The 20,363-nt window shown below is 41.2% G+C and overlaps 1 protein-coding gene across 10 annotated transcripts in view; it reads right to left on the bottom strand.

The window, feature by feature from the left end:
- EML1 (EMAP like 1) overlaps positions 1 to 20,363 on the bottom strand; it is a 121,799-nt gene that overhangs the window by 63,938 nt on the left and 37,498 nt on the right. For 6 of the 10 annotated variants that reach the window (XM_088166219.1, XM_088166220.1, XM_014871986.2 and 3 more), the window contains exon 1: positions 15,131 to 15,391. The exons of the other annotated variants lie outside the window; for them this stretch is intronic. In XM_088166219.1, coding sequence (XP_088022345.1) covers positions 15,131 to 15,197 — 67 coding nt within the window. In that variant the 5' untranslated portion in view covers positions 15,198 to 15,391. Of the gene's footprint in view, positions 1 to 15,130; positions 15,392 to 20,363 lie in introns of those variants that run through there. 10 annotated transcript variants of the gene reach the window in all.

Genomic DNA, 20,363 nt, shown 5'->3' with positions numbered 1-20,363 from the left:
GAGACTGTACACAAAGCCTGATCAGCATCAGTGCTGTGAGAGATTACAGTCCACTCAGCAGAAACATCTGCTATTTTGGCAGCTCCCATCTGATTTCTGAAGGACTTGGAGCCTGGAAAACAGGACAGGGCAGTGGTGGGGTGAGAAAGGGGTCCCCCCAACAGGTCCTCCAGAACTCAGGCTGACCTTCTCTGAGGAAATCAAAATGGCACTAAAAATTTACAAAGAAAATAATGTCTAAAAACTGCCAGCACAGACCAGGCCCTCACAACTGCCTCTTTGACTGCCCACAGACAAGTCCCTGCAATACAGGCAGCTGTTGCTGCTCCCACCTTCATGGAAGAGATTGCCCCACATCTCAAGCCAGTACATGCAGGGATACCTTCACACCTGAGCTGCACTCAGGAATCGTGGTCCCAGGGCACAGGGAGAGTGACTACCACCAGCAGGTACTAGAGAGAGCTGGCAGCACTGCCAAGCTGGAAGCTCAGGGGGCTTCAGCAGGTAGGAGTGGGTCTCTTATTTCTTGTGGGAAAGAGCTGGGATCCAGTGTACAGGTGGAAAGTATGGAATCAGGCTCCCAGATGGCACAGCACACAGAACATGGACAAAATCCAATGCAAGCAGCCAGAAACATGGCAATAGGAGAGGGGCAGTTGCTACTATCTGAACCCAATTCTGCTGCCACCACTACATTTGGCCTGCTTATGATACCCTGCCAAATTAAGCTGAAGATCCCCAAATCCCACAGGAATACTAAATACCATGTATTGTCTTCTGCCTTATGTGTATCTCTCCATAATTCATTTTTCTGTGGACTAATCATAAAATTCATACACTGTAGGTAGGTCTGCTTCATCTTCGCTCCCTCTTCCTATTTTTCATTCTCCTTCTCAATGCAAATTACAAAAATCACCCTCTCCTTTAGCTGTATTCCTGCATCCTTGACAGGTTGTAAAGGCAGTAAGGGTAATGTTCAGAACATACAGTGCAAGAAAAAGCCTCTTATTCCTTAAAGTTAATTTGAAAGTGAATAAATAAGACATTGGGTAAGCCAATGAACACAGTTCTAAGATTATACCCATAACATGCTCTATTAAGAACTTCTTAACGAGGCAAAGGAGTTATTCAGAAAAAGAAATGAGAATGCCAGTAGCTTTCCCCAACTTCCCTTGAATTATTTCAAGCAAACACAATCCATTTTCTCTTTAAAACTTCTGCTTTACGCATCTGTTCAGAGGGCTTCATCTTCAGTGCAACATTGCTTAAAGAAAAATGGATACAAACCTGCATATCATTCATACCTAATGCCTGGCCCACACCTTCTTTTTACTATCTAATTATCATGTGCAAGCCTGTTAAAAATGTCAAAAGCTTTTTTTTTTAAGCTGCTACTTTTATTATCTGAAAGATGTCATCGCTTTAACAACACTCATTTGTTTCCCAAGGTTTGTGCCTCAAAAAGGTCAGAAGAATTCCCTGGACCTCAATGCACTTTGCACCAGTCACCTTGAGAGGAGCCTTGAGGGACTGAGCTTTTTGACTGCTTCCCATTTCTACTCCCACAGCTGTGGAAGTGGGAATTCTGCTCATACAGATTGCACAATATGATATCTGACATTTAGTATGCAGTGCTCAACCACAGCTTGCTAAAGGACAGGTAACAGGGACTCCTAAGAGCAACAACATGTCAATTTTTCCCAGTCATGACTGGAAAAAAAGAGGAAAGATTTCACAACCATGCAAGTTGCTGACTTGTCAGCAGAGTAACAGAATTGCTGTTTGCAGCACAAAGTGACTTTAAATTTTTATATAGGTCTACCTATATATGCAGCAGAACAAAAGGTACTCCAATAAACTGCTACGTTTCTACAAAAAAATCTTACTACTACATTTACAGTAAAGATAAAGGTCCCACAGTCCACAGGAGAACACAGACAACTTGGTAAACTGAGCAATGGCTGCATGGCACCATTGTTTTAAACTCACGTTATGTATTTTAGCCTCTACTAAATCTAGTAAACCTAGTTAATACAAACCAGTGTAGTGTCAGAAGTGCTCTATGCCAGAAACAGCTGGAAACACCCAAACAGAAAGACTTTCACCATATCATAATCAAGATATTTGAAATCGCTTTTTTTCTTCCTGATGTATTATCCTACTTCTGATTCCATACAACAAGACAGTGCTGAGACAGAGTCTTGCTCGGAAAGGTGAAGGTAAGGTGCTTGCTGTTTGGGGTACAGACTGCCATGGACTTGGCCATTGTTTGCTCACTGAGCATGGGACTGGTAGACACTATGCAGAACCAGAATTACAAAGAACGAAAAGCTTCTGCTGGGGTTTTTGCCTCCACCCAAATAGCTTTCTTTGCCTTTTCTGGTATTTGTCAGTGGTTCATTGGGCAACATCTAAGAACTGGGCTGCAACATCTCCCTCTTGAATCTCTTGTTCCACTTCGTAAATGGATTAACCAGCTCCTAATGCCAGATATTAAAACACTGACAAAATGAATGTGGCTTTCCACACCACCGATTTCAGCAATTGTTCTAAATTAAAACCAAACCACAAAAGAGACAGTCTAAGCAATTCTGTAATTTTAGGGTCTTTACTAAAAATCAGCTGTTTCACTTCTGTTAAAATATCTGCATGATGGAAAGAAAGAAAATGTCAAAACTTTATTATCCTTCTCCTTGTCTCCAGAGAGGCTTCAGCCAGGCAACAGCTACTTCAAAGCTTCACATCACACATGCCTAGAGACTTAAACCAAGAGAAGCAACTGCCAAATTCAGGAGGCAGTACAAGGCTTACATTTAGAGGGCTCCCTGAGGCTAAACATTTTTTGAAATTAAAAACTCAAGTATAAAAACTAGAAAGGAGAAAAAGCCCTGAAGTTACTCCCTCCTGGAACAATACGCAAATCTCTTATAACCTTCTGAGTCACAACTACCAAGGTTAATAACCCAGCATCAACCAAATGGTTCCTGGGCTCCACAAAATCCTACAGAGCCTTGCAGGAATCACTGGAGCTGCTTTAGGCTTATTTAATCTTGTTGGATGTAACAAAGAGTAAACAAACAGGACACAACTACTCTCTCTCAAGTGCAAAAATTTTAATCCAGGCCTTTCTATATGGGACCGCTGAAGATGATTATTTGCTCCTACAAGAGTATTTGTGTTTAAATTCCTCAATGCACACAGATCTTATGGATCTTCCTCTTCTTTCAAAGAATGCCCAGACTTGGTTCCGAGAACAGAGCAGCAGCATCACACTGATGATGATTGTTACGGATTAATTCTGGTTTTAGGGTATGCCTCTTCCTGAAAAGTTATGGAATAATCTGATGAACATGCCCCTGAAATAAGTGTGTTCCCAAGTAAAGTAATGTAAGAAAGAAGTAAAATTTCTATCAAAAGAACAATCTCTTCTATCTCAAAACTATAAAGAAAAATTCTAAGAAATACAAAGTTACAAATTTCCAAAGTGCAAGAAAAAAGGTAGGTGATATCCAATTACAAATTAAAATTTCAGTTTAAAAAAATATTGAGTACACCTGTGTGCCTGGGGCTAACTATGATTTTTTTTTTTAATTGAATGTGCTATCATATTCTGAAAAGAACATAAAAATAACATATAAAACATAAAAGAACATAAAAGATACAAAAAAGATTGAGATTCATAGTTTCCAGGGAGGGAAAAAAACACAACAAAATGCACACAGACACACATGAAATGCCACCACAAAAACTGAACATTCACCAATGACAAGAATCTCAATGGTAAAAAATTTATGCTAGCTCACTCTGCTTAGAATGGGTAGGTGGACTGGAAATTAAATTTATGATGCATAGGTAATTTTCCACTTCTATGAACCTTAATACAATTTTCAATCATATTTGTAGAAGTCAAAAAGTAGTTGCCTCTTTATTAGTCTTCAGCAGCTGCATGCCTCTCTCTTGTACTGCCTTATACATTGTTTTAAAAGTTTGCCTACCACCACTATGCCTGGCACAAGGCAGAAAAAAGGGGATCACTTCTACCTGCTACAATACATAACAGATGGGCAACACTCCTAACTTGGATTAATTTATTGATGCTGTGCAACACATGGTGCCACAAGCAGCTGCAATGACAAAAGCAAGGGTCCAGTTCCACAAGACACAATGGCCATTCTAGAAGCCCCCAGTCTGCCTGCAGCACCCTCTTCTCCTACAGTTTATCTTCTGCTGCCTCTGGAAGCTGATTTAATTCTCCAACTTGGCAGAAAACTAACCTAGCAAAAGTAAAACCAAAACACCACACACAGACATTGTCTGTTTTTAATTTTTCTTTTCTGATAGGTTAGCATGTTAAACTAACTCCTGACAATCTAGCTTGTCAAGTAGGAAAAACCACAGACAGCAAGTGAGGGAAGGGAAACAAGACCTTCCCCCCGAGCAGCTGCACAGTGTGGCATGGTTTATCAGCTCCAGTTGAAAATGGAAACGGGCAGTGGGGCAGGGACATCAGGTTTGCCCTCAAGACCAGAATCCACTTAACCTCCATCTTCTGAATTTTACAGTCCTATCTTCCAGCTCCCACAGCTCTCTGGTTTATTAACCTTTACTCCTAAGGAACACTATACACCCTCCTATCACATAACATCTGAAAGACTGAGCCTGTAATCTTTAACATCCCTTTGTCTCCCACCTATGTTACTTCGTATCCTTTCATTTCATTGAAACAGTTGAAACATTATCACATTGTGTTACTCATCTTCAAAGTTAGAAAAATTATTATATTACATCAGTATGCATCAGAAACAAGGTACATTTTATTTTAAAAGAGCAGATGAAAGGAGAAAGAATTCTTTTGATTCATCTTGGCCCCGTGGGAGGGTGGGAAGTGGTAGGTTGGCCTGCTATAGACTCCCTCTACTTAAACAAAATTTAGAAATAAGCAGATCAATCATCCAGGAGTATGTATTCACAGAGGAAGCTATAATCCCAGCAAGAGTGTCTTACCAAGGACTGAGAGCTACAGAACAGAATTTCTCAAATAATTTACACATGAGCCAATGCTGGAATAAACTACACTACTCTGTTCACTGCTGTAAAGTTTCACCTTCATGCCTAAAACCCTGTGCTGCATAAAAAAATGAGTTAGTAGATACAAATATACTGCTCTTGGGAGACCATACCAACAAATGTGTTTTCCAGCTTTCATGAATTTTAATTATAAAGCATTCACTTAACACAACAGCAACCATTTTTCAATTCCATAGCTGAACATTTAATCCCACAACTCAGTTATTTAACTCTTTCCTAAAACCAAGACAAAGCCTCCAGATCATAAAAGAAAGCTGAAATACCATTCAAATAACTAATGATGTAATTCAGTTATAAATTTCTTCTGAAATACTACTGGTATGATAGCCAGAACCTTTTTTTTAGGCCTGCACAGATAACATGCTTATCCTAAAGCTTTCCAACAACAGGTCATCCAATGCAGCAAAAACAATCTAAGCAAAACTGACCATAAAATAATCAATAACAATTGGGGGAGAAGATCCCACAACCAAAGCCCTTAATATTTGTATCCTGTTTACTCAGCTTTAAAAACAGAGATGGAAACGCCAAGCTATTAAATAATAAAAAGGACAGGTAGATTGCTACAACCATATTCCTTCCCCTCTCTGCCTTAAAAATCACTGGGCTCAGATCTTTCAGTAAAGCAGAACTGTTGTAAATGTAAAGCCTTGATTTTAGCTCTGTCCGATCCATTAAAACTTGCCCAAAATAAAGGAAGCCCAGAGTTTTTAATTTTTTGTTCTGAACATGATCAACACTCATAATGATCTTTCTGATAGAGAAACTGTCAAAAAAATTTTCAAACCTGAAGAAGTGCTCCTGCCCAACATGAGTCCTGTGGTCCCTTGTTCACAATATTATTAATCTCTTCTCAAGAAATCCAGAACAGAACATCAAGGAAGTAACTCCTCTGTTGGTGTACTGACCATGTTGCTTCCCAAATCAGAATGAATGATGGTCAAAGACTAGAGAGTGGGAGAAGACATCTCTCACAGACTACGACAGTGTGACTGCCCCAGCTCTAGCTGCCACAGCTACCTACACATATTTCAGTTTGGACCCAAAGGATGCTGAGGCAGCGTTCATCACCCCTCTTTAGTTTATAGACAGGCCAAGTCTTGGGAGAGCACTCCAGCAGCACAGCAGGAGTGCTCCAGTGCAGAATTGTGTTTGGTAAATGGCATTAAGTTAGAGCTAGCCCAGAGTAAATGCAGAGACACTGGATACACCAGCCATCACCACAAACTATTTTGCTTTACAGATTTCTTCCCCTTGTTCCACAGTTCCTGCTAATGCACTAATAGCACTGAAGTGCAGCATCACAGAGCTAGAGAGCTTATACCTCTCAAAAGTGTTCAGCCCTTCAGCTGCAAGATCCTGCAGTACAGCAGTCAAGAAAAGGCTGATCTGTATGCCACCAGTAGGTGACCTCAGCCTGCTGGACCACACACCAAACCCTCAGATTTTAAAAATGGATCTTTTCTCATTTCTCAGTTGAGAAAGGCTTCAAGCCCTGCAAAAACATATAAACGCTTAACTTAAAAATTGTAGGCATAAAATATTTGGTCTCAAAGGACCCCTCATTAGTTCATTAAAACTTCTGAACACAGAGGAAATCACTTATTTTCGAACTGAAATACAGCCACCACAAGGACTTCTCACACAGTCTAACATAAAAAGGAGAAAAAGAACCAACCCTCACACCTCCTTCCCTGCATGGCATTATACAGAGTTCACTAAATTACAATAGATATATATTTCACTATGAAAGCCAAAATTTCTAAGAATCCTCAGTTTTTTAGATTCAACTGAACTTTGTCATGATCATTTCCAGAGTTTCAAACTATAGTCCTACTGAAGTCCACAATTAAATTTCTATCACCTCAACATTGTCTGGATTTTGCTTCTTACCCCAAAGCATATCCAGTAAGTATTTACTGTGTTACACTGAGGTATTGTATACGAGCTTTATAACACTGCCTCTCAAAATACCTGGACAGAAACTCCCTAAATTCAATTTTAAAATTTACTTCAAAATTCAATGTTTAGGTTCACAGTTAGTAACCTAAAAAGGATGGCCTGATTTCTCAGATCATTTAAGCATAGTTCTGTGTGTCACTGCTCTATAATTTTGGCCTATATTTGGAAGATGTAAAGCAAAAAGGCAGCAATGCAGACACTGGTTTGAAAAAAAACTGGCCTGAGCCTGAGAATATGCTAATGCCTGTAAGGTTTTTATCAGTTTAGATAAAGACCTCGTTGCCCCCTGTGGCCCAGCCAGCCTTGCTGGACCACCCACGTAGCCACAGACCTCGGTCACCGCGTCATTCATCGGGCACTGAGCAGCGGGACAATGTGGGTAACACACAAACCCTGACATACCTGCTTCAGGGGCAGCACCCACCTCCCACATCCTACCAGCTCTTTAAACAGCATCTCCACGTGGGACATGGAAGGATGCTTTCTAAGCAGCAACAGGTCTGGGTAAAACAGCTTGTGAAATGCTGCAGAGGGAAGGGGAAAAGGAAGCAACAAAATGGTAATTGGTTCTAATAAGCATGAAATAAACGTGAAACTGTCTGTCAGGATCTTTCTCAGGCTTCAGAGGGATTTTTCTTTTTTCACCAAAAGAAAAAAATAAAGTAAGAATTGCTCCTAATGCTGCTGACTTCGGGGTACAGAAACCTTTACCAGTCTCAAGGAAATTCTAGACACCAGTGCCCAGTCAGCCCCACTTGAGTGTACAGGAGCTGAACTGGGAAACGTCAAAGGCTGTTTCAGTCTGCTGTGCTTCTCAACACAATTGTAAGAAAAAGAAAGATCTAGTTTTCAAAAAACACAAGATTCATCACAAAATTTTAATTTGAAAATATTTGCCTTTTCTAGCTTGAAAGAAAGATTGTTTCTCTATTTACATATTGAAATGTGTTCATCTATTCCCCATCTTAGGAGCCTCACATTTCAAAGCTTAGCTTAGGCTCCTGTCCACACTCAATTCTCAAATGACTAAAAGCCAGTAGCAATGCTTCATGTATTGGCCTGCAACAGATTATAGAAGTTATACTTAAAACCAGAAAACATTTCTTCATTCCCTTTTGCAGGAACCTTGACATAAGTTTCCAATCAAATACAGGATCTATGCTCTTAAGAAATGAAAACTGCTTTATCATAATGAAGTGTTTATTTCAGATTTTAAATCCAAAAAGGCGATTAGTTTCTACATTCCACAATATCTAAAAGCATTGCAAGAGATCTCCAATGCAAGTTTTCAAATGAATATATTATATTTATTCAATAATCAGTCATTTCAAAGCAAGATGAGAATATGATGGACCATGTCAGATTTTACCCTTTGGAAGTAATGGAGTGTGGACAATCTCACTTAATTACTTTCCAAAGAATTAATTTAGTGAAATCATGTTAACATATCATTATACCCACCCCATCTCCCTAAAAAACCTCAGGGAGCTACTTCCATGTTTTAATTATGTAATGGACGAACATTTTAAATTGTGTTTCAAGGAAGAAAAGCATCATCCTCAGCTCCTTTTGCACTCCCTCTAAGCTTGCACAATTCCTTATGGTTGCTCAATTAGTGTCATTTGCAAAGAGCAAGCACCCAACAAAAAATGTAGTCATTACACTCTTTCATACAACCTTCCTATTTATTCTCTCTCATCATCCCCAAGATTTTAGAGATCAAAAGACAGGTTCATTATCAGAAAACTTCTCTTGACAAAAAAACTGCACATCAACTTTAAAATCTTCATCTTAAATTTCTAAGGAAAGGAGAAAGAAGAGGGAAGTCAGAATAAAACCTTTTAAAATGTATGTCACTGACTGGTGCACTCCCTTACTGTCTCCTCACGTATATCCACTTTTCAATAATGTATTTTTAATATAATTTTAATCCTTATTTGAATTATTTGCATGTGGTTTAAGGTTCAATAAAAGAATTTCAGATCTGCTCTTTTTAATTAGAACTTAAAACATATATTTTATCAGCTCTGTAAAGTATTATTAAATTTTTTAAAACTCCTTGAAGATCAGATAAAGCATGTTTTTCTGCTGAGAGCCCAATGCTTTAATTTGCAATTCTGTATGTTGTTTTATTCATGATAAAATACTTGATACTTGTAGTTTCTCTCCATACTGCTAACACTGACACAGATTCTCTGTTGAGGTTTGACTATCACTAGAGGATTCTCCCATGATTGGTCTACATTTTCATTTGTTTTTAGAACCTTAGTTAAAAAAGAGAAAAAAAGGAAAAAAATTAAATTCCAGGAACTATAATTAACACCATTCATGACTAACACAAGTGTTAATAATTCATATTTTGGAAATAAATAGCTAATTAAAGGGCAACAAATTCAGTTTACTTATATAGTGTCTTATTAGTAATAATAGTTTGAGCTCTAATAGGCTAACAATATATATTGTGCAAGTGTCCATTGCAGCAAGTTATTTTTAATTCATAGCATACTGATTTATTCTGCATTCAATTACTGCACATACCAAGGAATAAAAAACAAAACTGTTTCTGTATGCCACCTCTCCCTCCTCTTTACTCCAGTAGTGAAGAAAAATATTCTAGAATCAACTTATACTCCATATAGCTCCAAAATGCATAAAACTAACACTTAATGTAGAGTCCAATTGAGCATTTCTTTTAAGTGGTTGACTGCAAGAGCCAGAACATATCTCACTGAAAGAAAAGTTAAGAAAACACTGTCTAAGCAATGCTGTCTAAGGTAATATAATCTGTCCTACAAAACTGGCAGAAGCTTCAAGTGGGGTATTGCCTCCATTGCTGAGCTCAAAACATGCTGCTGTTCTGGAGAGATCTAGAGATGAAACATGAGAAAGACTGACTTGTCTCTTTGACTGTGTTGTTATGGACTTCTGAGAAAAACAACATGAGTAATGCTATTAACATGTTTGCAACATCTTTTTGAACATGCTTGCAACACCTTTTCCTACACACAGTGCATGAATCTGCCCAGTGAAAACTGAATTAAATCCAATTTTGTTTTGCATTATTGCTAGGAAGTGATCACAGTAAAACAAATTACAGTCTCTTCCAGCCCTTGACAGATTTGAACTGGTGCCCTGGAAGCTACAAGGCTCAGCTTACCATTGTTCCTTCCCTAACCCATTCCATATTGTGTGACTTTGGTCCAGCTGTGGGAAGAGGGTAAAGGCCGCATTTAGGAAGGTTAAGGAGAGGAAGTTTGAGAGTCAAATGGGAAAGAAGAGACAACCACCAAGAATAATACTGTCCATTCAGATTTCCTGTTTGTGGTGCTCACTTCCTCACTGACAGGCACAGATACAGGAGTTGGAGAGAAGAGGTACACATATTCAATTTGTTTTCAGGAATGGAGGAGAATTACAGAAGCAGAAGATTCAAACTGTAGATAGACTGACAAAAACTGAGTCACACAATTCACTTTTCGTGACTTAAGACTGACTGACATTTATCAAAGCTATTACTTGTCAAAAATCTTATCGTGATTTAGTTTTTTTAGGGGAAGAGAGCCAAAAGGAATCATTACTTTTTAAGAGATTTTTTTATTATTGGTCTGTTCAGCCTGGAGAACAGGAGAGTAAGAGGAGACCTCATCACAGTCCACAACTTCCTCATGATGGGAAGATGGGGAGCCACTGCAGTGACCAGTGTCAGAACCAGGGGGCATAGCCAGAAGTTGTGTCAAGGGAAGTTTAGGCTGGGTATCAGAAAAGGTCCTTCACCCAGAGGCTGGGCACTGCAACAGGCTCCCCAGAAAGTGCTCACAGCCCCAAGCCTGACAGAGTCCAAGAAGTGTCTGGATGATGCTCTTGGCACATGGTGTGACTCTTGGGGATGATCCTGTGCAGGGCTAAGGGTTGGATGATCAATGATCCTTGTGGATCCCTTCCAACTCAACATATTCCGTGATTCTGAGATTATTCTGCTCGTTTTAAAAAATATATTATAGCATAGTTTGTATGAATTTAAACTTTTCTATAACTCTAATTTTTTTTTACTAACAACTACACTTCAGGTAATCTGTTAAACAGAATTGTAATTAATATTATAGAGTCCCTTGCCAAATATATCAATTTCATTAAGAAATAACCTTTCACTTTTTTTTTACTGCTTTACCCATATACTCTATGGTTGAAGCTTCTGTCAAACAAGGCACTTGTGGTTGCAGGAATGGCCATTTGACAGCTATGATTTTCCCTGCAGCCACATGAAGGATATTTAAAAGATGCTAGTTCCAAAGAAATCATAGATAAATTTTCACTTCCATCTTTAAATCTACAGAGGCATTTTCCAGGAATCCTAGATTTCACCCTTTACATTTCATATACCTAATAATCCTGTCCTCAGCAATTACTGTGGTGAAGGCTGTGTAAATAGATAAAGAAAATATAGATACGGATTTGTGGTCAGAGGACCCACAAAACTCTGCCCACACCCTACATGTGTTCCCAAGCTGTCTATAATCAGTACTGATCACAGCTGCAACTTAGTAAATCAGCTGGAGGCGAGATGAGCAGTGCCCCTGATTCCAGTATGTCTTGTTTGGTTGTGTTTCATGTCCAGCAGGGTTCTCTCCATCAGTTTTTAAGCAGATGCTAAAAACCTCAACACTATCTTGCCTTATCAGTATTCTTCCACTTTTACCTTCAGCTTAGATAACACATGATTAACAACCTGATTGACTGTCGATAAACATACCGGCTTTCAATCTAAAAGTAACTTCTATACCAAGAAAGGTATCTATAACCAGACACAGCTAATACTATCTAAGCTTTACTTTACAACATGCAAAATAAACCATCTGAGTCCTTCATTACCTGGAAAGTGACATGTAAGTTGAGAATTGTTCTTGGGCTTTAAGAGGAATTACTTTAGTGTCTTTCTTAAAATAAACAAACAGAACAGGCAGAGCAACTAACAAAACATTTTGTGCATCTGAAGACCGTCCTCTGAAACTGAAGAGGGAGATACCAAACAAATCAATAAATATTATAAACTCCTCCAAAGCAGGCATTTACTTTCTGCTCAGTTTACAGCTAAGGAAACTAAGTTATCAAGAATGAAATAACTTGCCTAAAATCACACTGGAAGTTTGTATTTCTTGCTTTGATGTTATCTCAGCTTGACACTTGTGTTCATTAACACAATGTTTCTCAAATGCCAACTGTACCTTTACTATTCTGTAAAAACGAGTTTGAAGAAAGTAGGTGTCTTTGAACTAGCTGTGCTAAATACTTGCCCTAGATTTCAGACATGAAGCTCAAAACTAACATATTTTCCTCACCTCTTTCTTCACTCCCTTCCTTCTCCATTTACCTTATTTTTTACACATCACAAGCCATAAAAACACATTACTAAATAATAATGCAAACTAAATCTGCATATGAGTGAAGACCCAAATTCTTCTCCTGAACGCAGGGCCCTTTCTAGTAAGAAGGGAGCAAGTTTGGGGAAAATCTGCTCTTGTATTAACTTTTTTCTCCCTGACCACCAGCCAAGGTCCTGCTCCTTCATCCCCATCACAGCCTCCTGCCCACTACTGCTCTCTCCCTCCCAATCTCCTCTTGGGCTCCCACCCATTCCAAACAAGGAGAATGTATTGAGAAGTGGGAGAAACTGCAGCCATCCTTGGCCCAGGCTAGACCCTTGTTGTTGCCCTACAGGTGACTCACAGATATTTTTTTCAGGAGCATAGCCTTTGCATCTTGACTTTTTTAAACAATACTTACGGGCAGTCTCTTTATCATTTCTTCTGAGAATTCCATCATGTATTTTCTTGCACAACTAAAATTAATCCTATTCAGGACAGGAACCTTTACAGCACTCAACAATGATCACTTTGAGTACTTACCAGCCATTTTGTTTCTCACTTTATCATATACTGAAATCATACTGTCTTTCTATCTCTACCACTTGCTTGCTTTGTTTGGTTTCTTCTTTATGTCTGCCCCACTCCCAACTTCACATCATTTTTCATACTGCCCATTATACTTGCAAGAGCTTTCCACTTCCCTGTAAAGCAATTTCATTTACCACTTTCCAACCTCAAAACCCTCACTGGCATCCTCTATTTGTATTTTCTTCCTCATGGGTCATGTGTGAAATACCTGATTACCTCAAGGCTGTACTCAAAGGCCTGATGATCTTTAACTCCTTATCTCATTTAATACAGGCTCACTAAAGGCTAATTTGTAAAAGGAAGGGCTTCTGAATTCAACCACTTTCTTTTATAAGCACAGAACAATACAAACTTACAACAGCCCTTGAGGTCACTATCTACAATGAGACAAAGCTAAATGAGTGATTTTTTTCTAGAAACACATTCTAGAATATAATACTTAAGGATTAACTAAGATTTTAAAACTTATGCACAGTATAAATACATATGGCTTATTTCCATCGAGTATAATAGGTGCTCAGAGAAACCAAATCAACATGAGGGACAGTCCACAGGAATAAGCTACTTTGCTTTTTCAAACTATTCAGTAAGTGATGCCATTCCTTCTGCTCCCACATGCAGGCTCCTATCATGATCACTGTAAAAGCAAAGCCCAGGGATTTTGGTAGGACAGCTTGCTTATAAATGGATTAGAGTATAAACTTTGAAATACACTGCTGTATGTTTCCTTATTAAAAATGCTTACAATGAAATACTTATTAAGTTTAGGCTAAACAGGCATCTGCTCCTAGTGTACAACCCCGGTACATAGTCATAGTTTTCTCTCCTGAAGAGCTCCAAAAATACTATGTCACCACACAATGCACAGCCCACATACACAACTCCTGCTGCCCTGAAAAAACTGCTCCCACAATCTCCAGGTCCACACGTATCAGAGTTTTCTGCAAACCTGTCCCTTTCTTGCACCACCGCACAAAGAAAATAATGTGAAATTTATCATCTTCACATCTTCCAAGGAAAGAGGCAGCTATGTCTGATGCCGTTGCTGTCATGAAGCAATTTCATATGAACCTGACTCCAGCTGTTCAGACACAGTAGAAAGCAGAGACCACTACTAAAATGTAGAGGAATAAGAGATCCACAAATAGGAAATATGCGATTATGAATGCTCACAATTTTGCTGCTAGAAAGCAATAACTCGTATCAAAGTAAGGTATTTTGAGATTATAGTTTATGATTAAGAACTCTCTGTAATACTTAGAATAGCTGATTTATTTCCCCCACGGGAAATATCAGCTAGTTGAATAATCCCAAGTACTATGCAAGTCAGTCTTCTATACTGCCTGTGAGGACACTTGCAGTTCCTCACCTCCTTCCTTTTTTATGACCCATCACCGCAGCCTGGCAGCTCCTCTGTCATGCTGCCACCCAGGTGACGCCACCACCCCAATAATCCCTACCTTAAAAAACAGCAGAAAGAAAAATCAGTAACTGCAGGCCAAGTCCCGTAACTCCATTCAGGCATCTTGCCCTTGGCTGGTGCAGAGGCGCCGGGTGGGCTCGGGGAGCGGGGGCAGGCAGGGGGCTGAAGGAAACCTGCCCCCGCCGCGGCGTCCCACTGCGCCCCCGGGGTCACGGGCAGCTCAGCCCTATGCATTTATATATATATATGTTTATTTATATATATACATACAGATATTTATATGTGTACGCGTGTGTGTGTATGTTGGCATACGCGCAAAGGAGACACGCAGCGGTGGGTGATCGCTTGAGCTACCAGATCTGCCTTTGGGAAAGATGCACACAGACATTTATACCATCCACACACGCACACGTATCTCTGCATGTTCCTATGAAGGAGTGCAGAAGTTGCTCGCAGAGGCGCCCCGAGGGCTGGCAGGTTTCCCGCCGTATAACGGGGGAGGCTGAAGGGGGTGAAGTTTCCTCTCTCCTCCTCCTCCTCTCCCCGAGTTGCGCCGCGGAGCCGGGCGGCCCCGGGCGGCGGAGACGCCGCCGGCAGCCTGGACCAGGCCCGCTCCCGGCGCTGCCTTCCCCGCGCCGGCCTCCGCCTCCGCCCCGCCGGAGCGCCGGGACCCCGCCGGCTCGCCGGGGGTGGCCCCCGCCCTTACCGTTGCAGAATTGGAGCAGCGAGGAGGTGTCGTAGAGGCTGCTGTAGCTGGAGAAGCCGTCCTCCATCCTGCCGCTGCGCTCCCGGCGTCCCCTCGGCTGTCCCGGCGGCCGCCCGCTGCCTGCTCGCCCACACGCTGCGGAGCGGAGGCGGCTGGGGCCGCGGCGGCCTCGCTGCCTGCCTCACTCAGTTGCCATGGCAACCCATTCACTCCGCCGCGGCTGGGGCGGCGGCCGCTCCGCTCCGCTCCGCCGCCGAGGCTGGGGGGAGACCCGCGGGGCGGGCCGGGGCGGGCCGGGGCGGGGCGGCCGCCGCCGTCACGGCACGGAGCGGCCCGGGAGGCGGGGGGGACCTCGGGGCGGCAGGGTGAGAGAGGAGCCGCGTCCTGCGGCCGGCGCGGCCATCTCTCCTCGGCGGCCCCGCCGGCTCCGGGCCGCGGCTGACGGAAGGACGATCCGCGGGGTCCCCCTTGCGCGCCCGGGGCCCGATCGGGCCGAGGTGGAGCAGCGACACCGCCCGGCCCTGCGGCGGGGCATGCCCGCCCATGACCCGGGGCTTAACCCCAGGTACGGCCAAGTGGGCACAGTTCGGGCCGGAGCGTCCCTGCATGCGGGGCAGAGGTTTTGCGGTGGGAGCTGTGCGGCCGCGGAGCCCCGCGTACACAGCCTCAGCATCCTCCCTGCTGCCTCGACATCCCTCCCTGCCGCCTTATCCGAGGCTCCTCTCGTTTCTTCCGCTGAAGCAGCAGCCTGCCTGTAATTGCACCTTATGCCCTCCACTGATTTCAGTGGCGATTCTCCTGGCTACAGGATGGAGCTGTCAAGATAACATTGTAATTGATACTCTCTTACAAAACCAGAAAGGATTGTACACACTGTGATTCCTTATGACATTTTATACAGTATAAACTATGTAGTTTGAAGAGTGATACACTTTCCCAATACATGTTAGCTGTTTAACATGTTTTTATGTAGGTACATTCATAATGCCCATTCATGGTGAGATGAAGTGGTCCAAAACACGTGGCTAGTAATATTGTAAAATTATTTGGTACGTTTTGGGCTTCAATTTCAGTGCTAAGGGATGTTGAAGTGTGCAGTGACTGAAAGACATCTTCAGTTCAAGCTCCTCAAGGGACACAAGGGAAACAGGTCATTGTATATCTATAGCACCTTTCATCTTGAAAAATGCCGAAGCACTTAACACATCCTGTCTTCAGACCCCAGTCCTTCCAGGAGCTTTTTGCACAGCAGTTCCACCATGTGGATCCATTTACAGCGTGGGTTTGGTATATGTGAGTCTTTTCACCAACCACTAAACCATGGCAGTGCTAACACAAAAGTATGTTATAAAATTAGGCAGAGATATCAGTTCCATGTTAAAGTGGAGTGAAAAGTGCTCCCTCCTGAATTGCGAGTGCCAATACTGGTAGAGTTGAAGTCATCTCCAGCACAAGCACTTATCCAGCCTGATGTGCTTAACTTGTATCAGACAAAAATAACTGCATTTTATAGCTGTGGGCTGTAAATAACAGAAAATTGTGGTAGTTTAATGATATATTAAAAAATAAAAATAATAGGAAAAAAACCAAAAAAACCCAAAACAAAACCTGAGATCGAAAAAATAATAGAAAAATACTTCAAAAATGCAAAACCAGGTAGGTTTTCTTAGTGCTTTAAATGAGTCATGATTCTTTCTCATCTTTAAAGTTAACACAGAGCCCTTAGGTTTTCTCATGACCTTTTCATTCATAAGCCATCAAACATTTCAAAGATGCTATGTTATTCTTCAGCATTGTACACATGCAGAAAGACATATATGGGATTTTGGCAGACAAGTTGCAACAATAGAAAAATGAAGCTCATTTTCGGTAAAAATTTTGACTAAGAATTTCCTTCATTTTAAAACATTATTGCCATCATGTGGTTATTAATTTTGAGGTTGAGAAGTGTTTTAATATGCTTATTTTCCACCATCTTGAGGCAAGAGTTGTGCTCGCCATAAGATGTCAATGTTACTTTCACCTCTATCTCCTTTGAAGTGTAAGTTATGGAAAATAAAAATACGAAACCTATGCCATCTAAAAGTATCATGTTTGTAGCAAAAACTGTGTGGTCAGTGAGATTGCTACAAAGATAAGAGAAGTAAATGCCCGGTAACTTTTATAAGATTTGCCAACGTAGGAGAAAGGCCAGAAAGAGGCAATGCAGCCCAATTTCAGAGAGTAGAAATTAAAATTCACTTAGAAACTCAAATCTAATCCATTATTAAAGAGAGATACAACATGTAAAACCTTACAATAGATTTCCCACTGAAATTAATGGTGAAGGTGTCTGTGAAGCCTTTCAGCTCAATGCGCTGCAAATCAGCTCAGAGATGTGACAGAAAATGGTCTCGGCTCCAGTCTCCAGATGCTGTTATGCCATTATATTCTGAGAGCAAGGGTTAGGAAAGGGAAACACTTTCATAATTTAATGACTTTGAGACCTGTTACAATCTCATTATACTAAACTGCACCACAAGGCACAAAGTGAAAAAGAAATTCTGTCTGGCTGTGGGAACAATAGGACAATGGATTAGAAAGATGCACTAATGTGTCTCTGGGAATTCTTCTGATATGGTGAAACAACAAAAAAACTTTTAATTGTCCATTTTTCAGTATACTGTAGCCTTCATCATTTATACATTTCAAAGCCAGTTCCTTGGTAAGTGTGAAACCATAAAGGTGGGAATATGGCATCCTGAGCAGTACAGTGGGGCTGGTATATAGGGAAAGGATTTGTTGCTGTACACTTGTGCACACTGACTGCTGGCAGTCAGAAACCGTATGATGTTACATATTTGAAAGCTGTATTTCATACCTAATGATTTAACTTTTGTTTGTCTTGAGTAGTGTAAGGCGAATGACTATTAGCTAAGTGAGAATAAAAGAGCTTTCACCCATCCCTCGCTGAATTTTCAGGAGGTTATAAACTCCAAGAGTTGCTTTCACTCCCTGTTAACAGACTGTAGTCAAATATCACTGAATCACAGAATATTCTGAGTTGGGAAGATCATCAAAGTCCATCTCCTGAAAATTTTGATGTTCCTTTTATCTCTTCCTGAAAACGGGATTAGACTGTTTTCACCATGTGGTGGTAACTTGGAAAACCTGCCCTTCACAGCTGTCCCCTGGGTCTGTGCTGAATGCCACTGCTTCCAGCGGGCTTTTGTGGGGGGGACAGGTGATGGCACTCGCTAAGGGAAGGACGCTGGGATTTGGCTGTTGGTGGCAAAGCCTGCTGTGCAGAGCTGCTGATGGCATCAGGTGCTGTGAGCCCTTCTGTGCAGAGTTTACAGGAGGTGAAGGCTCAGTTCGCCACAGAGACTGGAGGGCTTTTCTTTCAGGTCAGTGCAAAGCCCGTCTGCTGAACAGATCAGGGAAGCTTGGATGGCTGCTGTGCACACTGAAAGTGCATTGTAACAAGAGAAATCTTCATCAGGCAAAGCATCTAGCACCATCAACAAATGTGCTCGTTTTGCTAAAATTTATCAGTGGATATAATTATAGCATCTATTTTACCATGACTAACTTTTGAAGATCCCCTCAAGCTCTTTAGCGATCATTTGATAGGTCACGTTTACTGCAGCATGATCAAAGGGAGCTGAGCTCATTTCTGTAACTCGCTGTGTTTCCATTTAACATGTTAAGAGTCCATTTCACCATGCACAGTCTTATTTAATGCAGCAATTGGTCTCTGCTTGAGCCTGGAAGCTTTTAAATTGTATGTTTGTTCAAGTTTTGCTTTTCCTCCGTGAGTCAGAAGTTTCATCCATTAAAAAGCTGAAGCACTGCAACACTTGGTGCCTGGACCCAGACTGCAATCCAAAACACAAGGTACTACGTGTGTGCTTCTCCCTGAATCACCTCATTCAGAACTAAAGAAATGGGCATCTTTTCCAGCTGTTCATGCCCAGCACGTAGAGTTCGATGTTCTGAAAGCTGGCATCATAGCACAGGCACAGTGCCCTGCCTCAGTGTTGGAGGACACAGTGTTTTGACAGAAGCTGGGGGCCAGGGCTGAGCAGCACAACTCCCAGCAGCAGCAGCAGCAGCAGCAGCAGCAGCAGCAGCAGCAAGCTGCACACAGCAAGATCCCTGGGAAGGAAGAGCCAATGCCTGGTTTAGGCACTAGCAGGATGAGATCAGCACTTAGCAGAGAGAGGCTCTAGGGTTGAGTTTTGGATTTAGCTTCCTGAAATCTGACGAAATCCTGATTTATACTGATTTTTTTTTTTAATTGTTTATTTGTTTTCCTTTTCTATTCAGAAAGCAGCACGAATGTTTGGGTTTTTAAAGAGAATTTCATGCAGTGAATATATTATTTTCATTCTTCAAAACTGGCTTTTTTCTCACTGCTAAGACTGTCTCCAGGTATTGGCTATCAGGATCCCATCATAGGCTCAAATAAGGATTTCCTCTCCTAGTGTGGTAGGAAAGGAATAAGTGCCTTGCTGCCCAGTCTCCTTTGTGAGAACACTTCAACCACTGGAATAATCATTCATTCTAAATAGCAGGACTCCAGTGTTTCAGCCACAGCAGGGAGCTTCATGAATGTCACTACAAAGCAGTCTTCATGCATGTGGGAAAGATGGGGTCTAAGAGGAGGATCACCATTATACCAGCACAGTCTGAGCACATTAAAAATACAATATAGCAAATGTGGAATGAAACCATCAAAGCTATGCAGGTTTAATAATCCAAATGAAAATACATTGAAGCATGTCTGTATATATCATGTTGTTTTGAACTACATATATTGGAATTATGGAAGTTTTCCTATAATTAATAAGAATAGTCTTAATCATACTACCCAGGAAAAAAATACTGCTTTGCAGATTGGTTAATTTGTAAATACAAAGTGAAGACTTTGAAGATTAAAAGAATAATGCTTTCCATATCTATGCCTCTTCCTTTTCAAAGATGGGAGGCTGCTCAGCAAACACTGATGCTTTCAGATTTGCACCACCTTTTTGAAATAAATGTTGGCTTTATTTGCTTGTTTGGAAAATGGGAAGAAAAACATGACACAGCCAAAGTCATGCTGGGAAGTCTGTGACAGAATCAAACCAGAATAACTACCAGTTATTGCAACAACTGCAATATGAGTCTACTGAGAATACCCTGCCTGTAAACACTGAGGATACTACTTGTATGGTTTGCTATGAAATGCTTTCAAGCACAGTGCCTGCAG

This window comes from Sturnus vulgaris, chromosome 6, assembly GCF_052056855.1.
Source record: "Sturnus vulgaris isolate bStuVul1 chromosome 6, bStuVul1.hap1, whole genome shotgun sequence".
Lineage (NCBI taxonomy): Eukaryota > Metazoa > Chordata > Aves > Passeriformes > Sturnidae > Sturnus > Sturnus vulgaris.
This window is presented reverse-complemented; position numbering and strand designations above follow the sequence as displayed.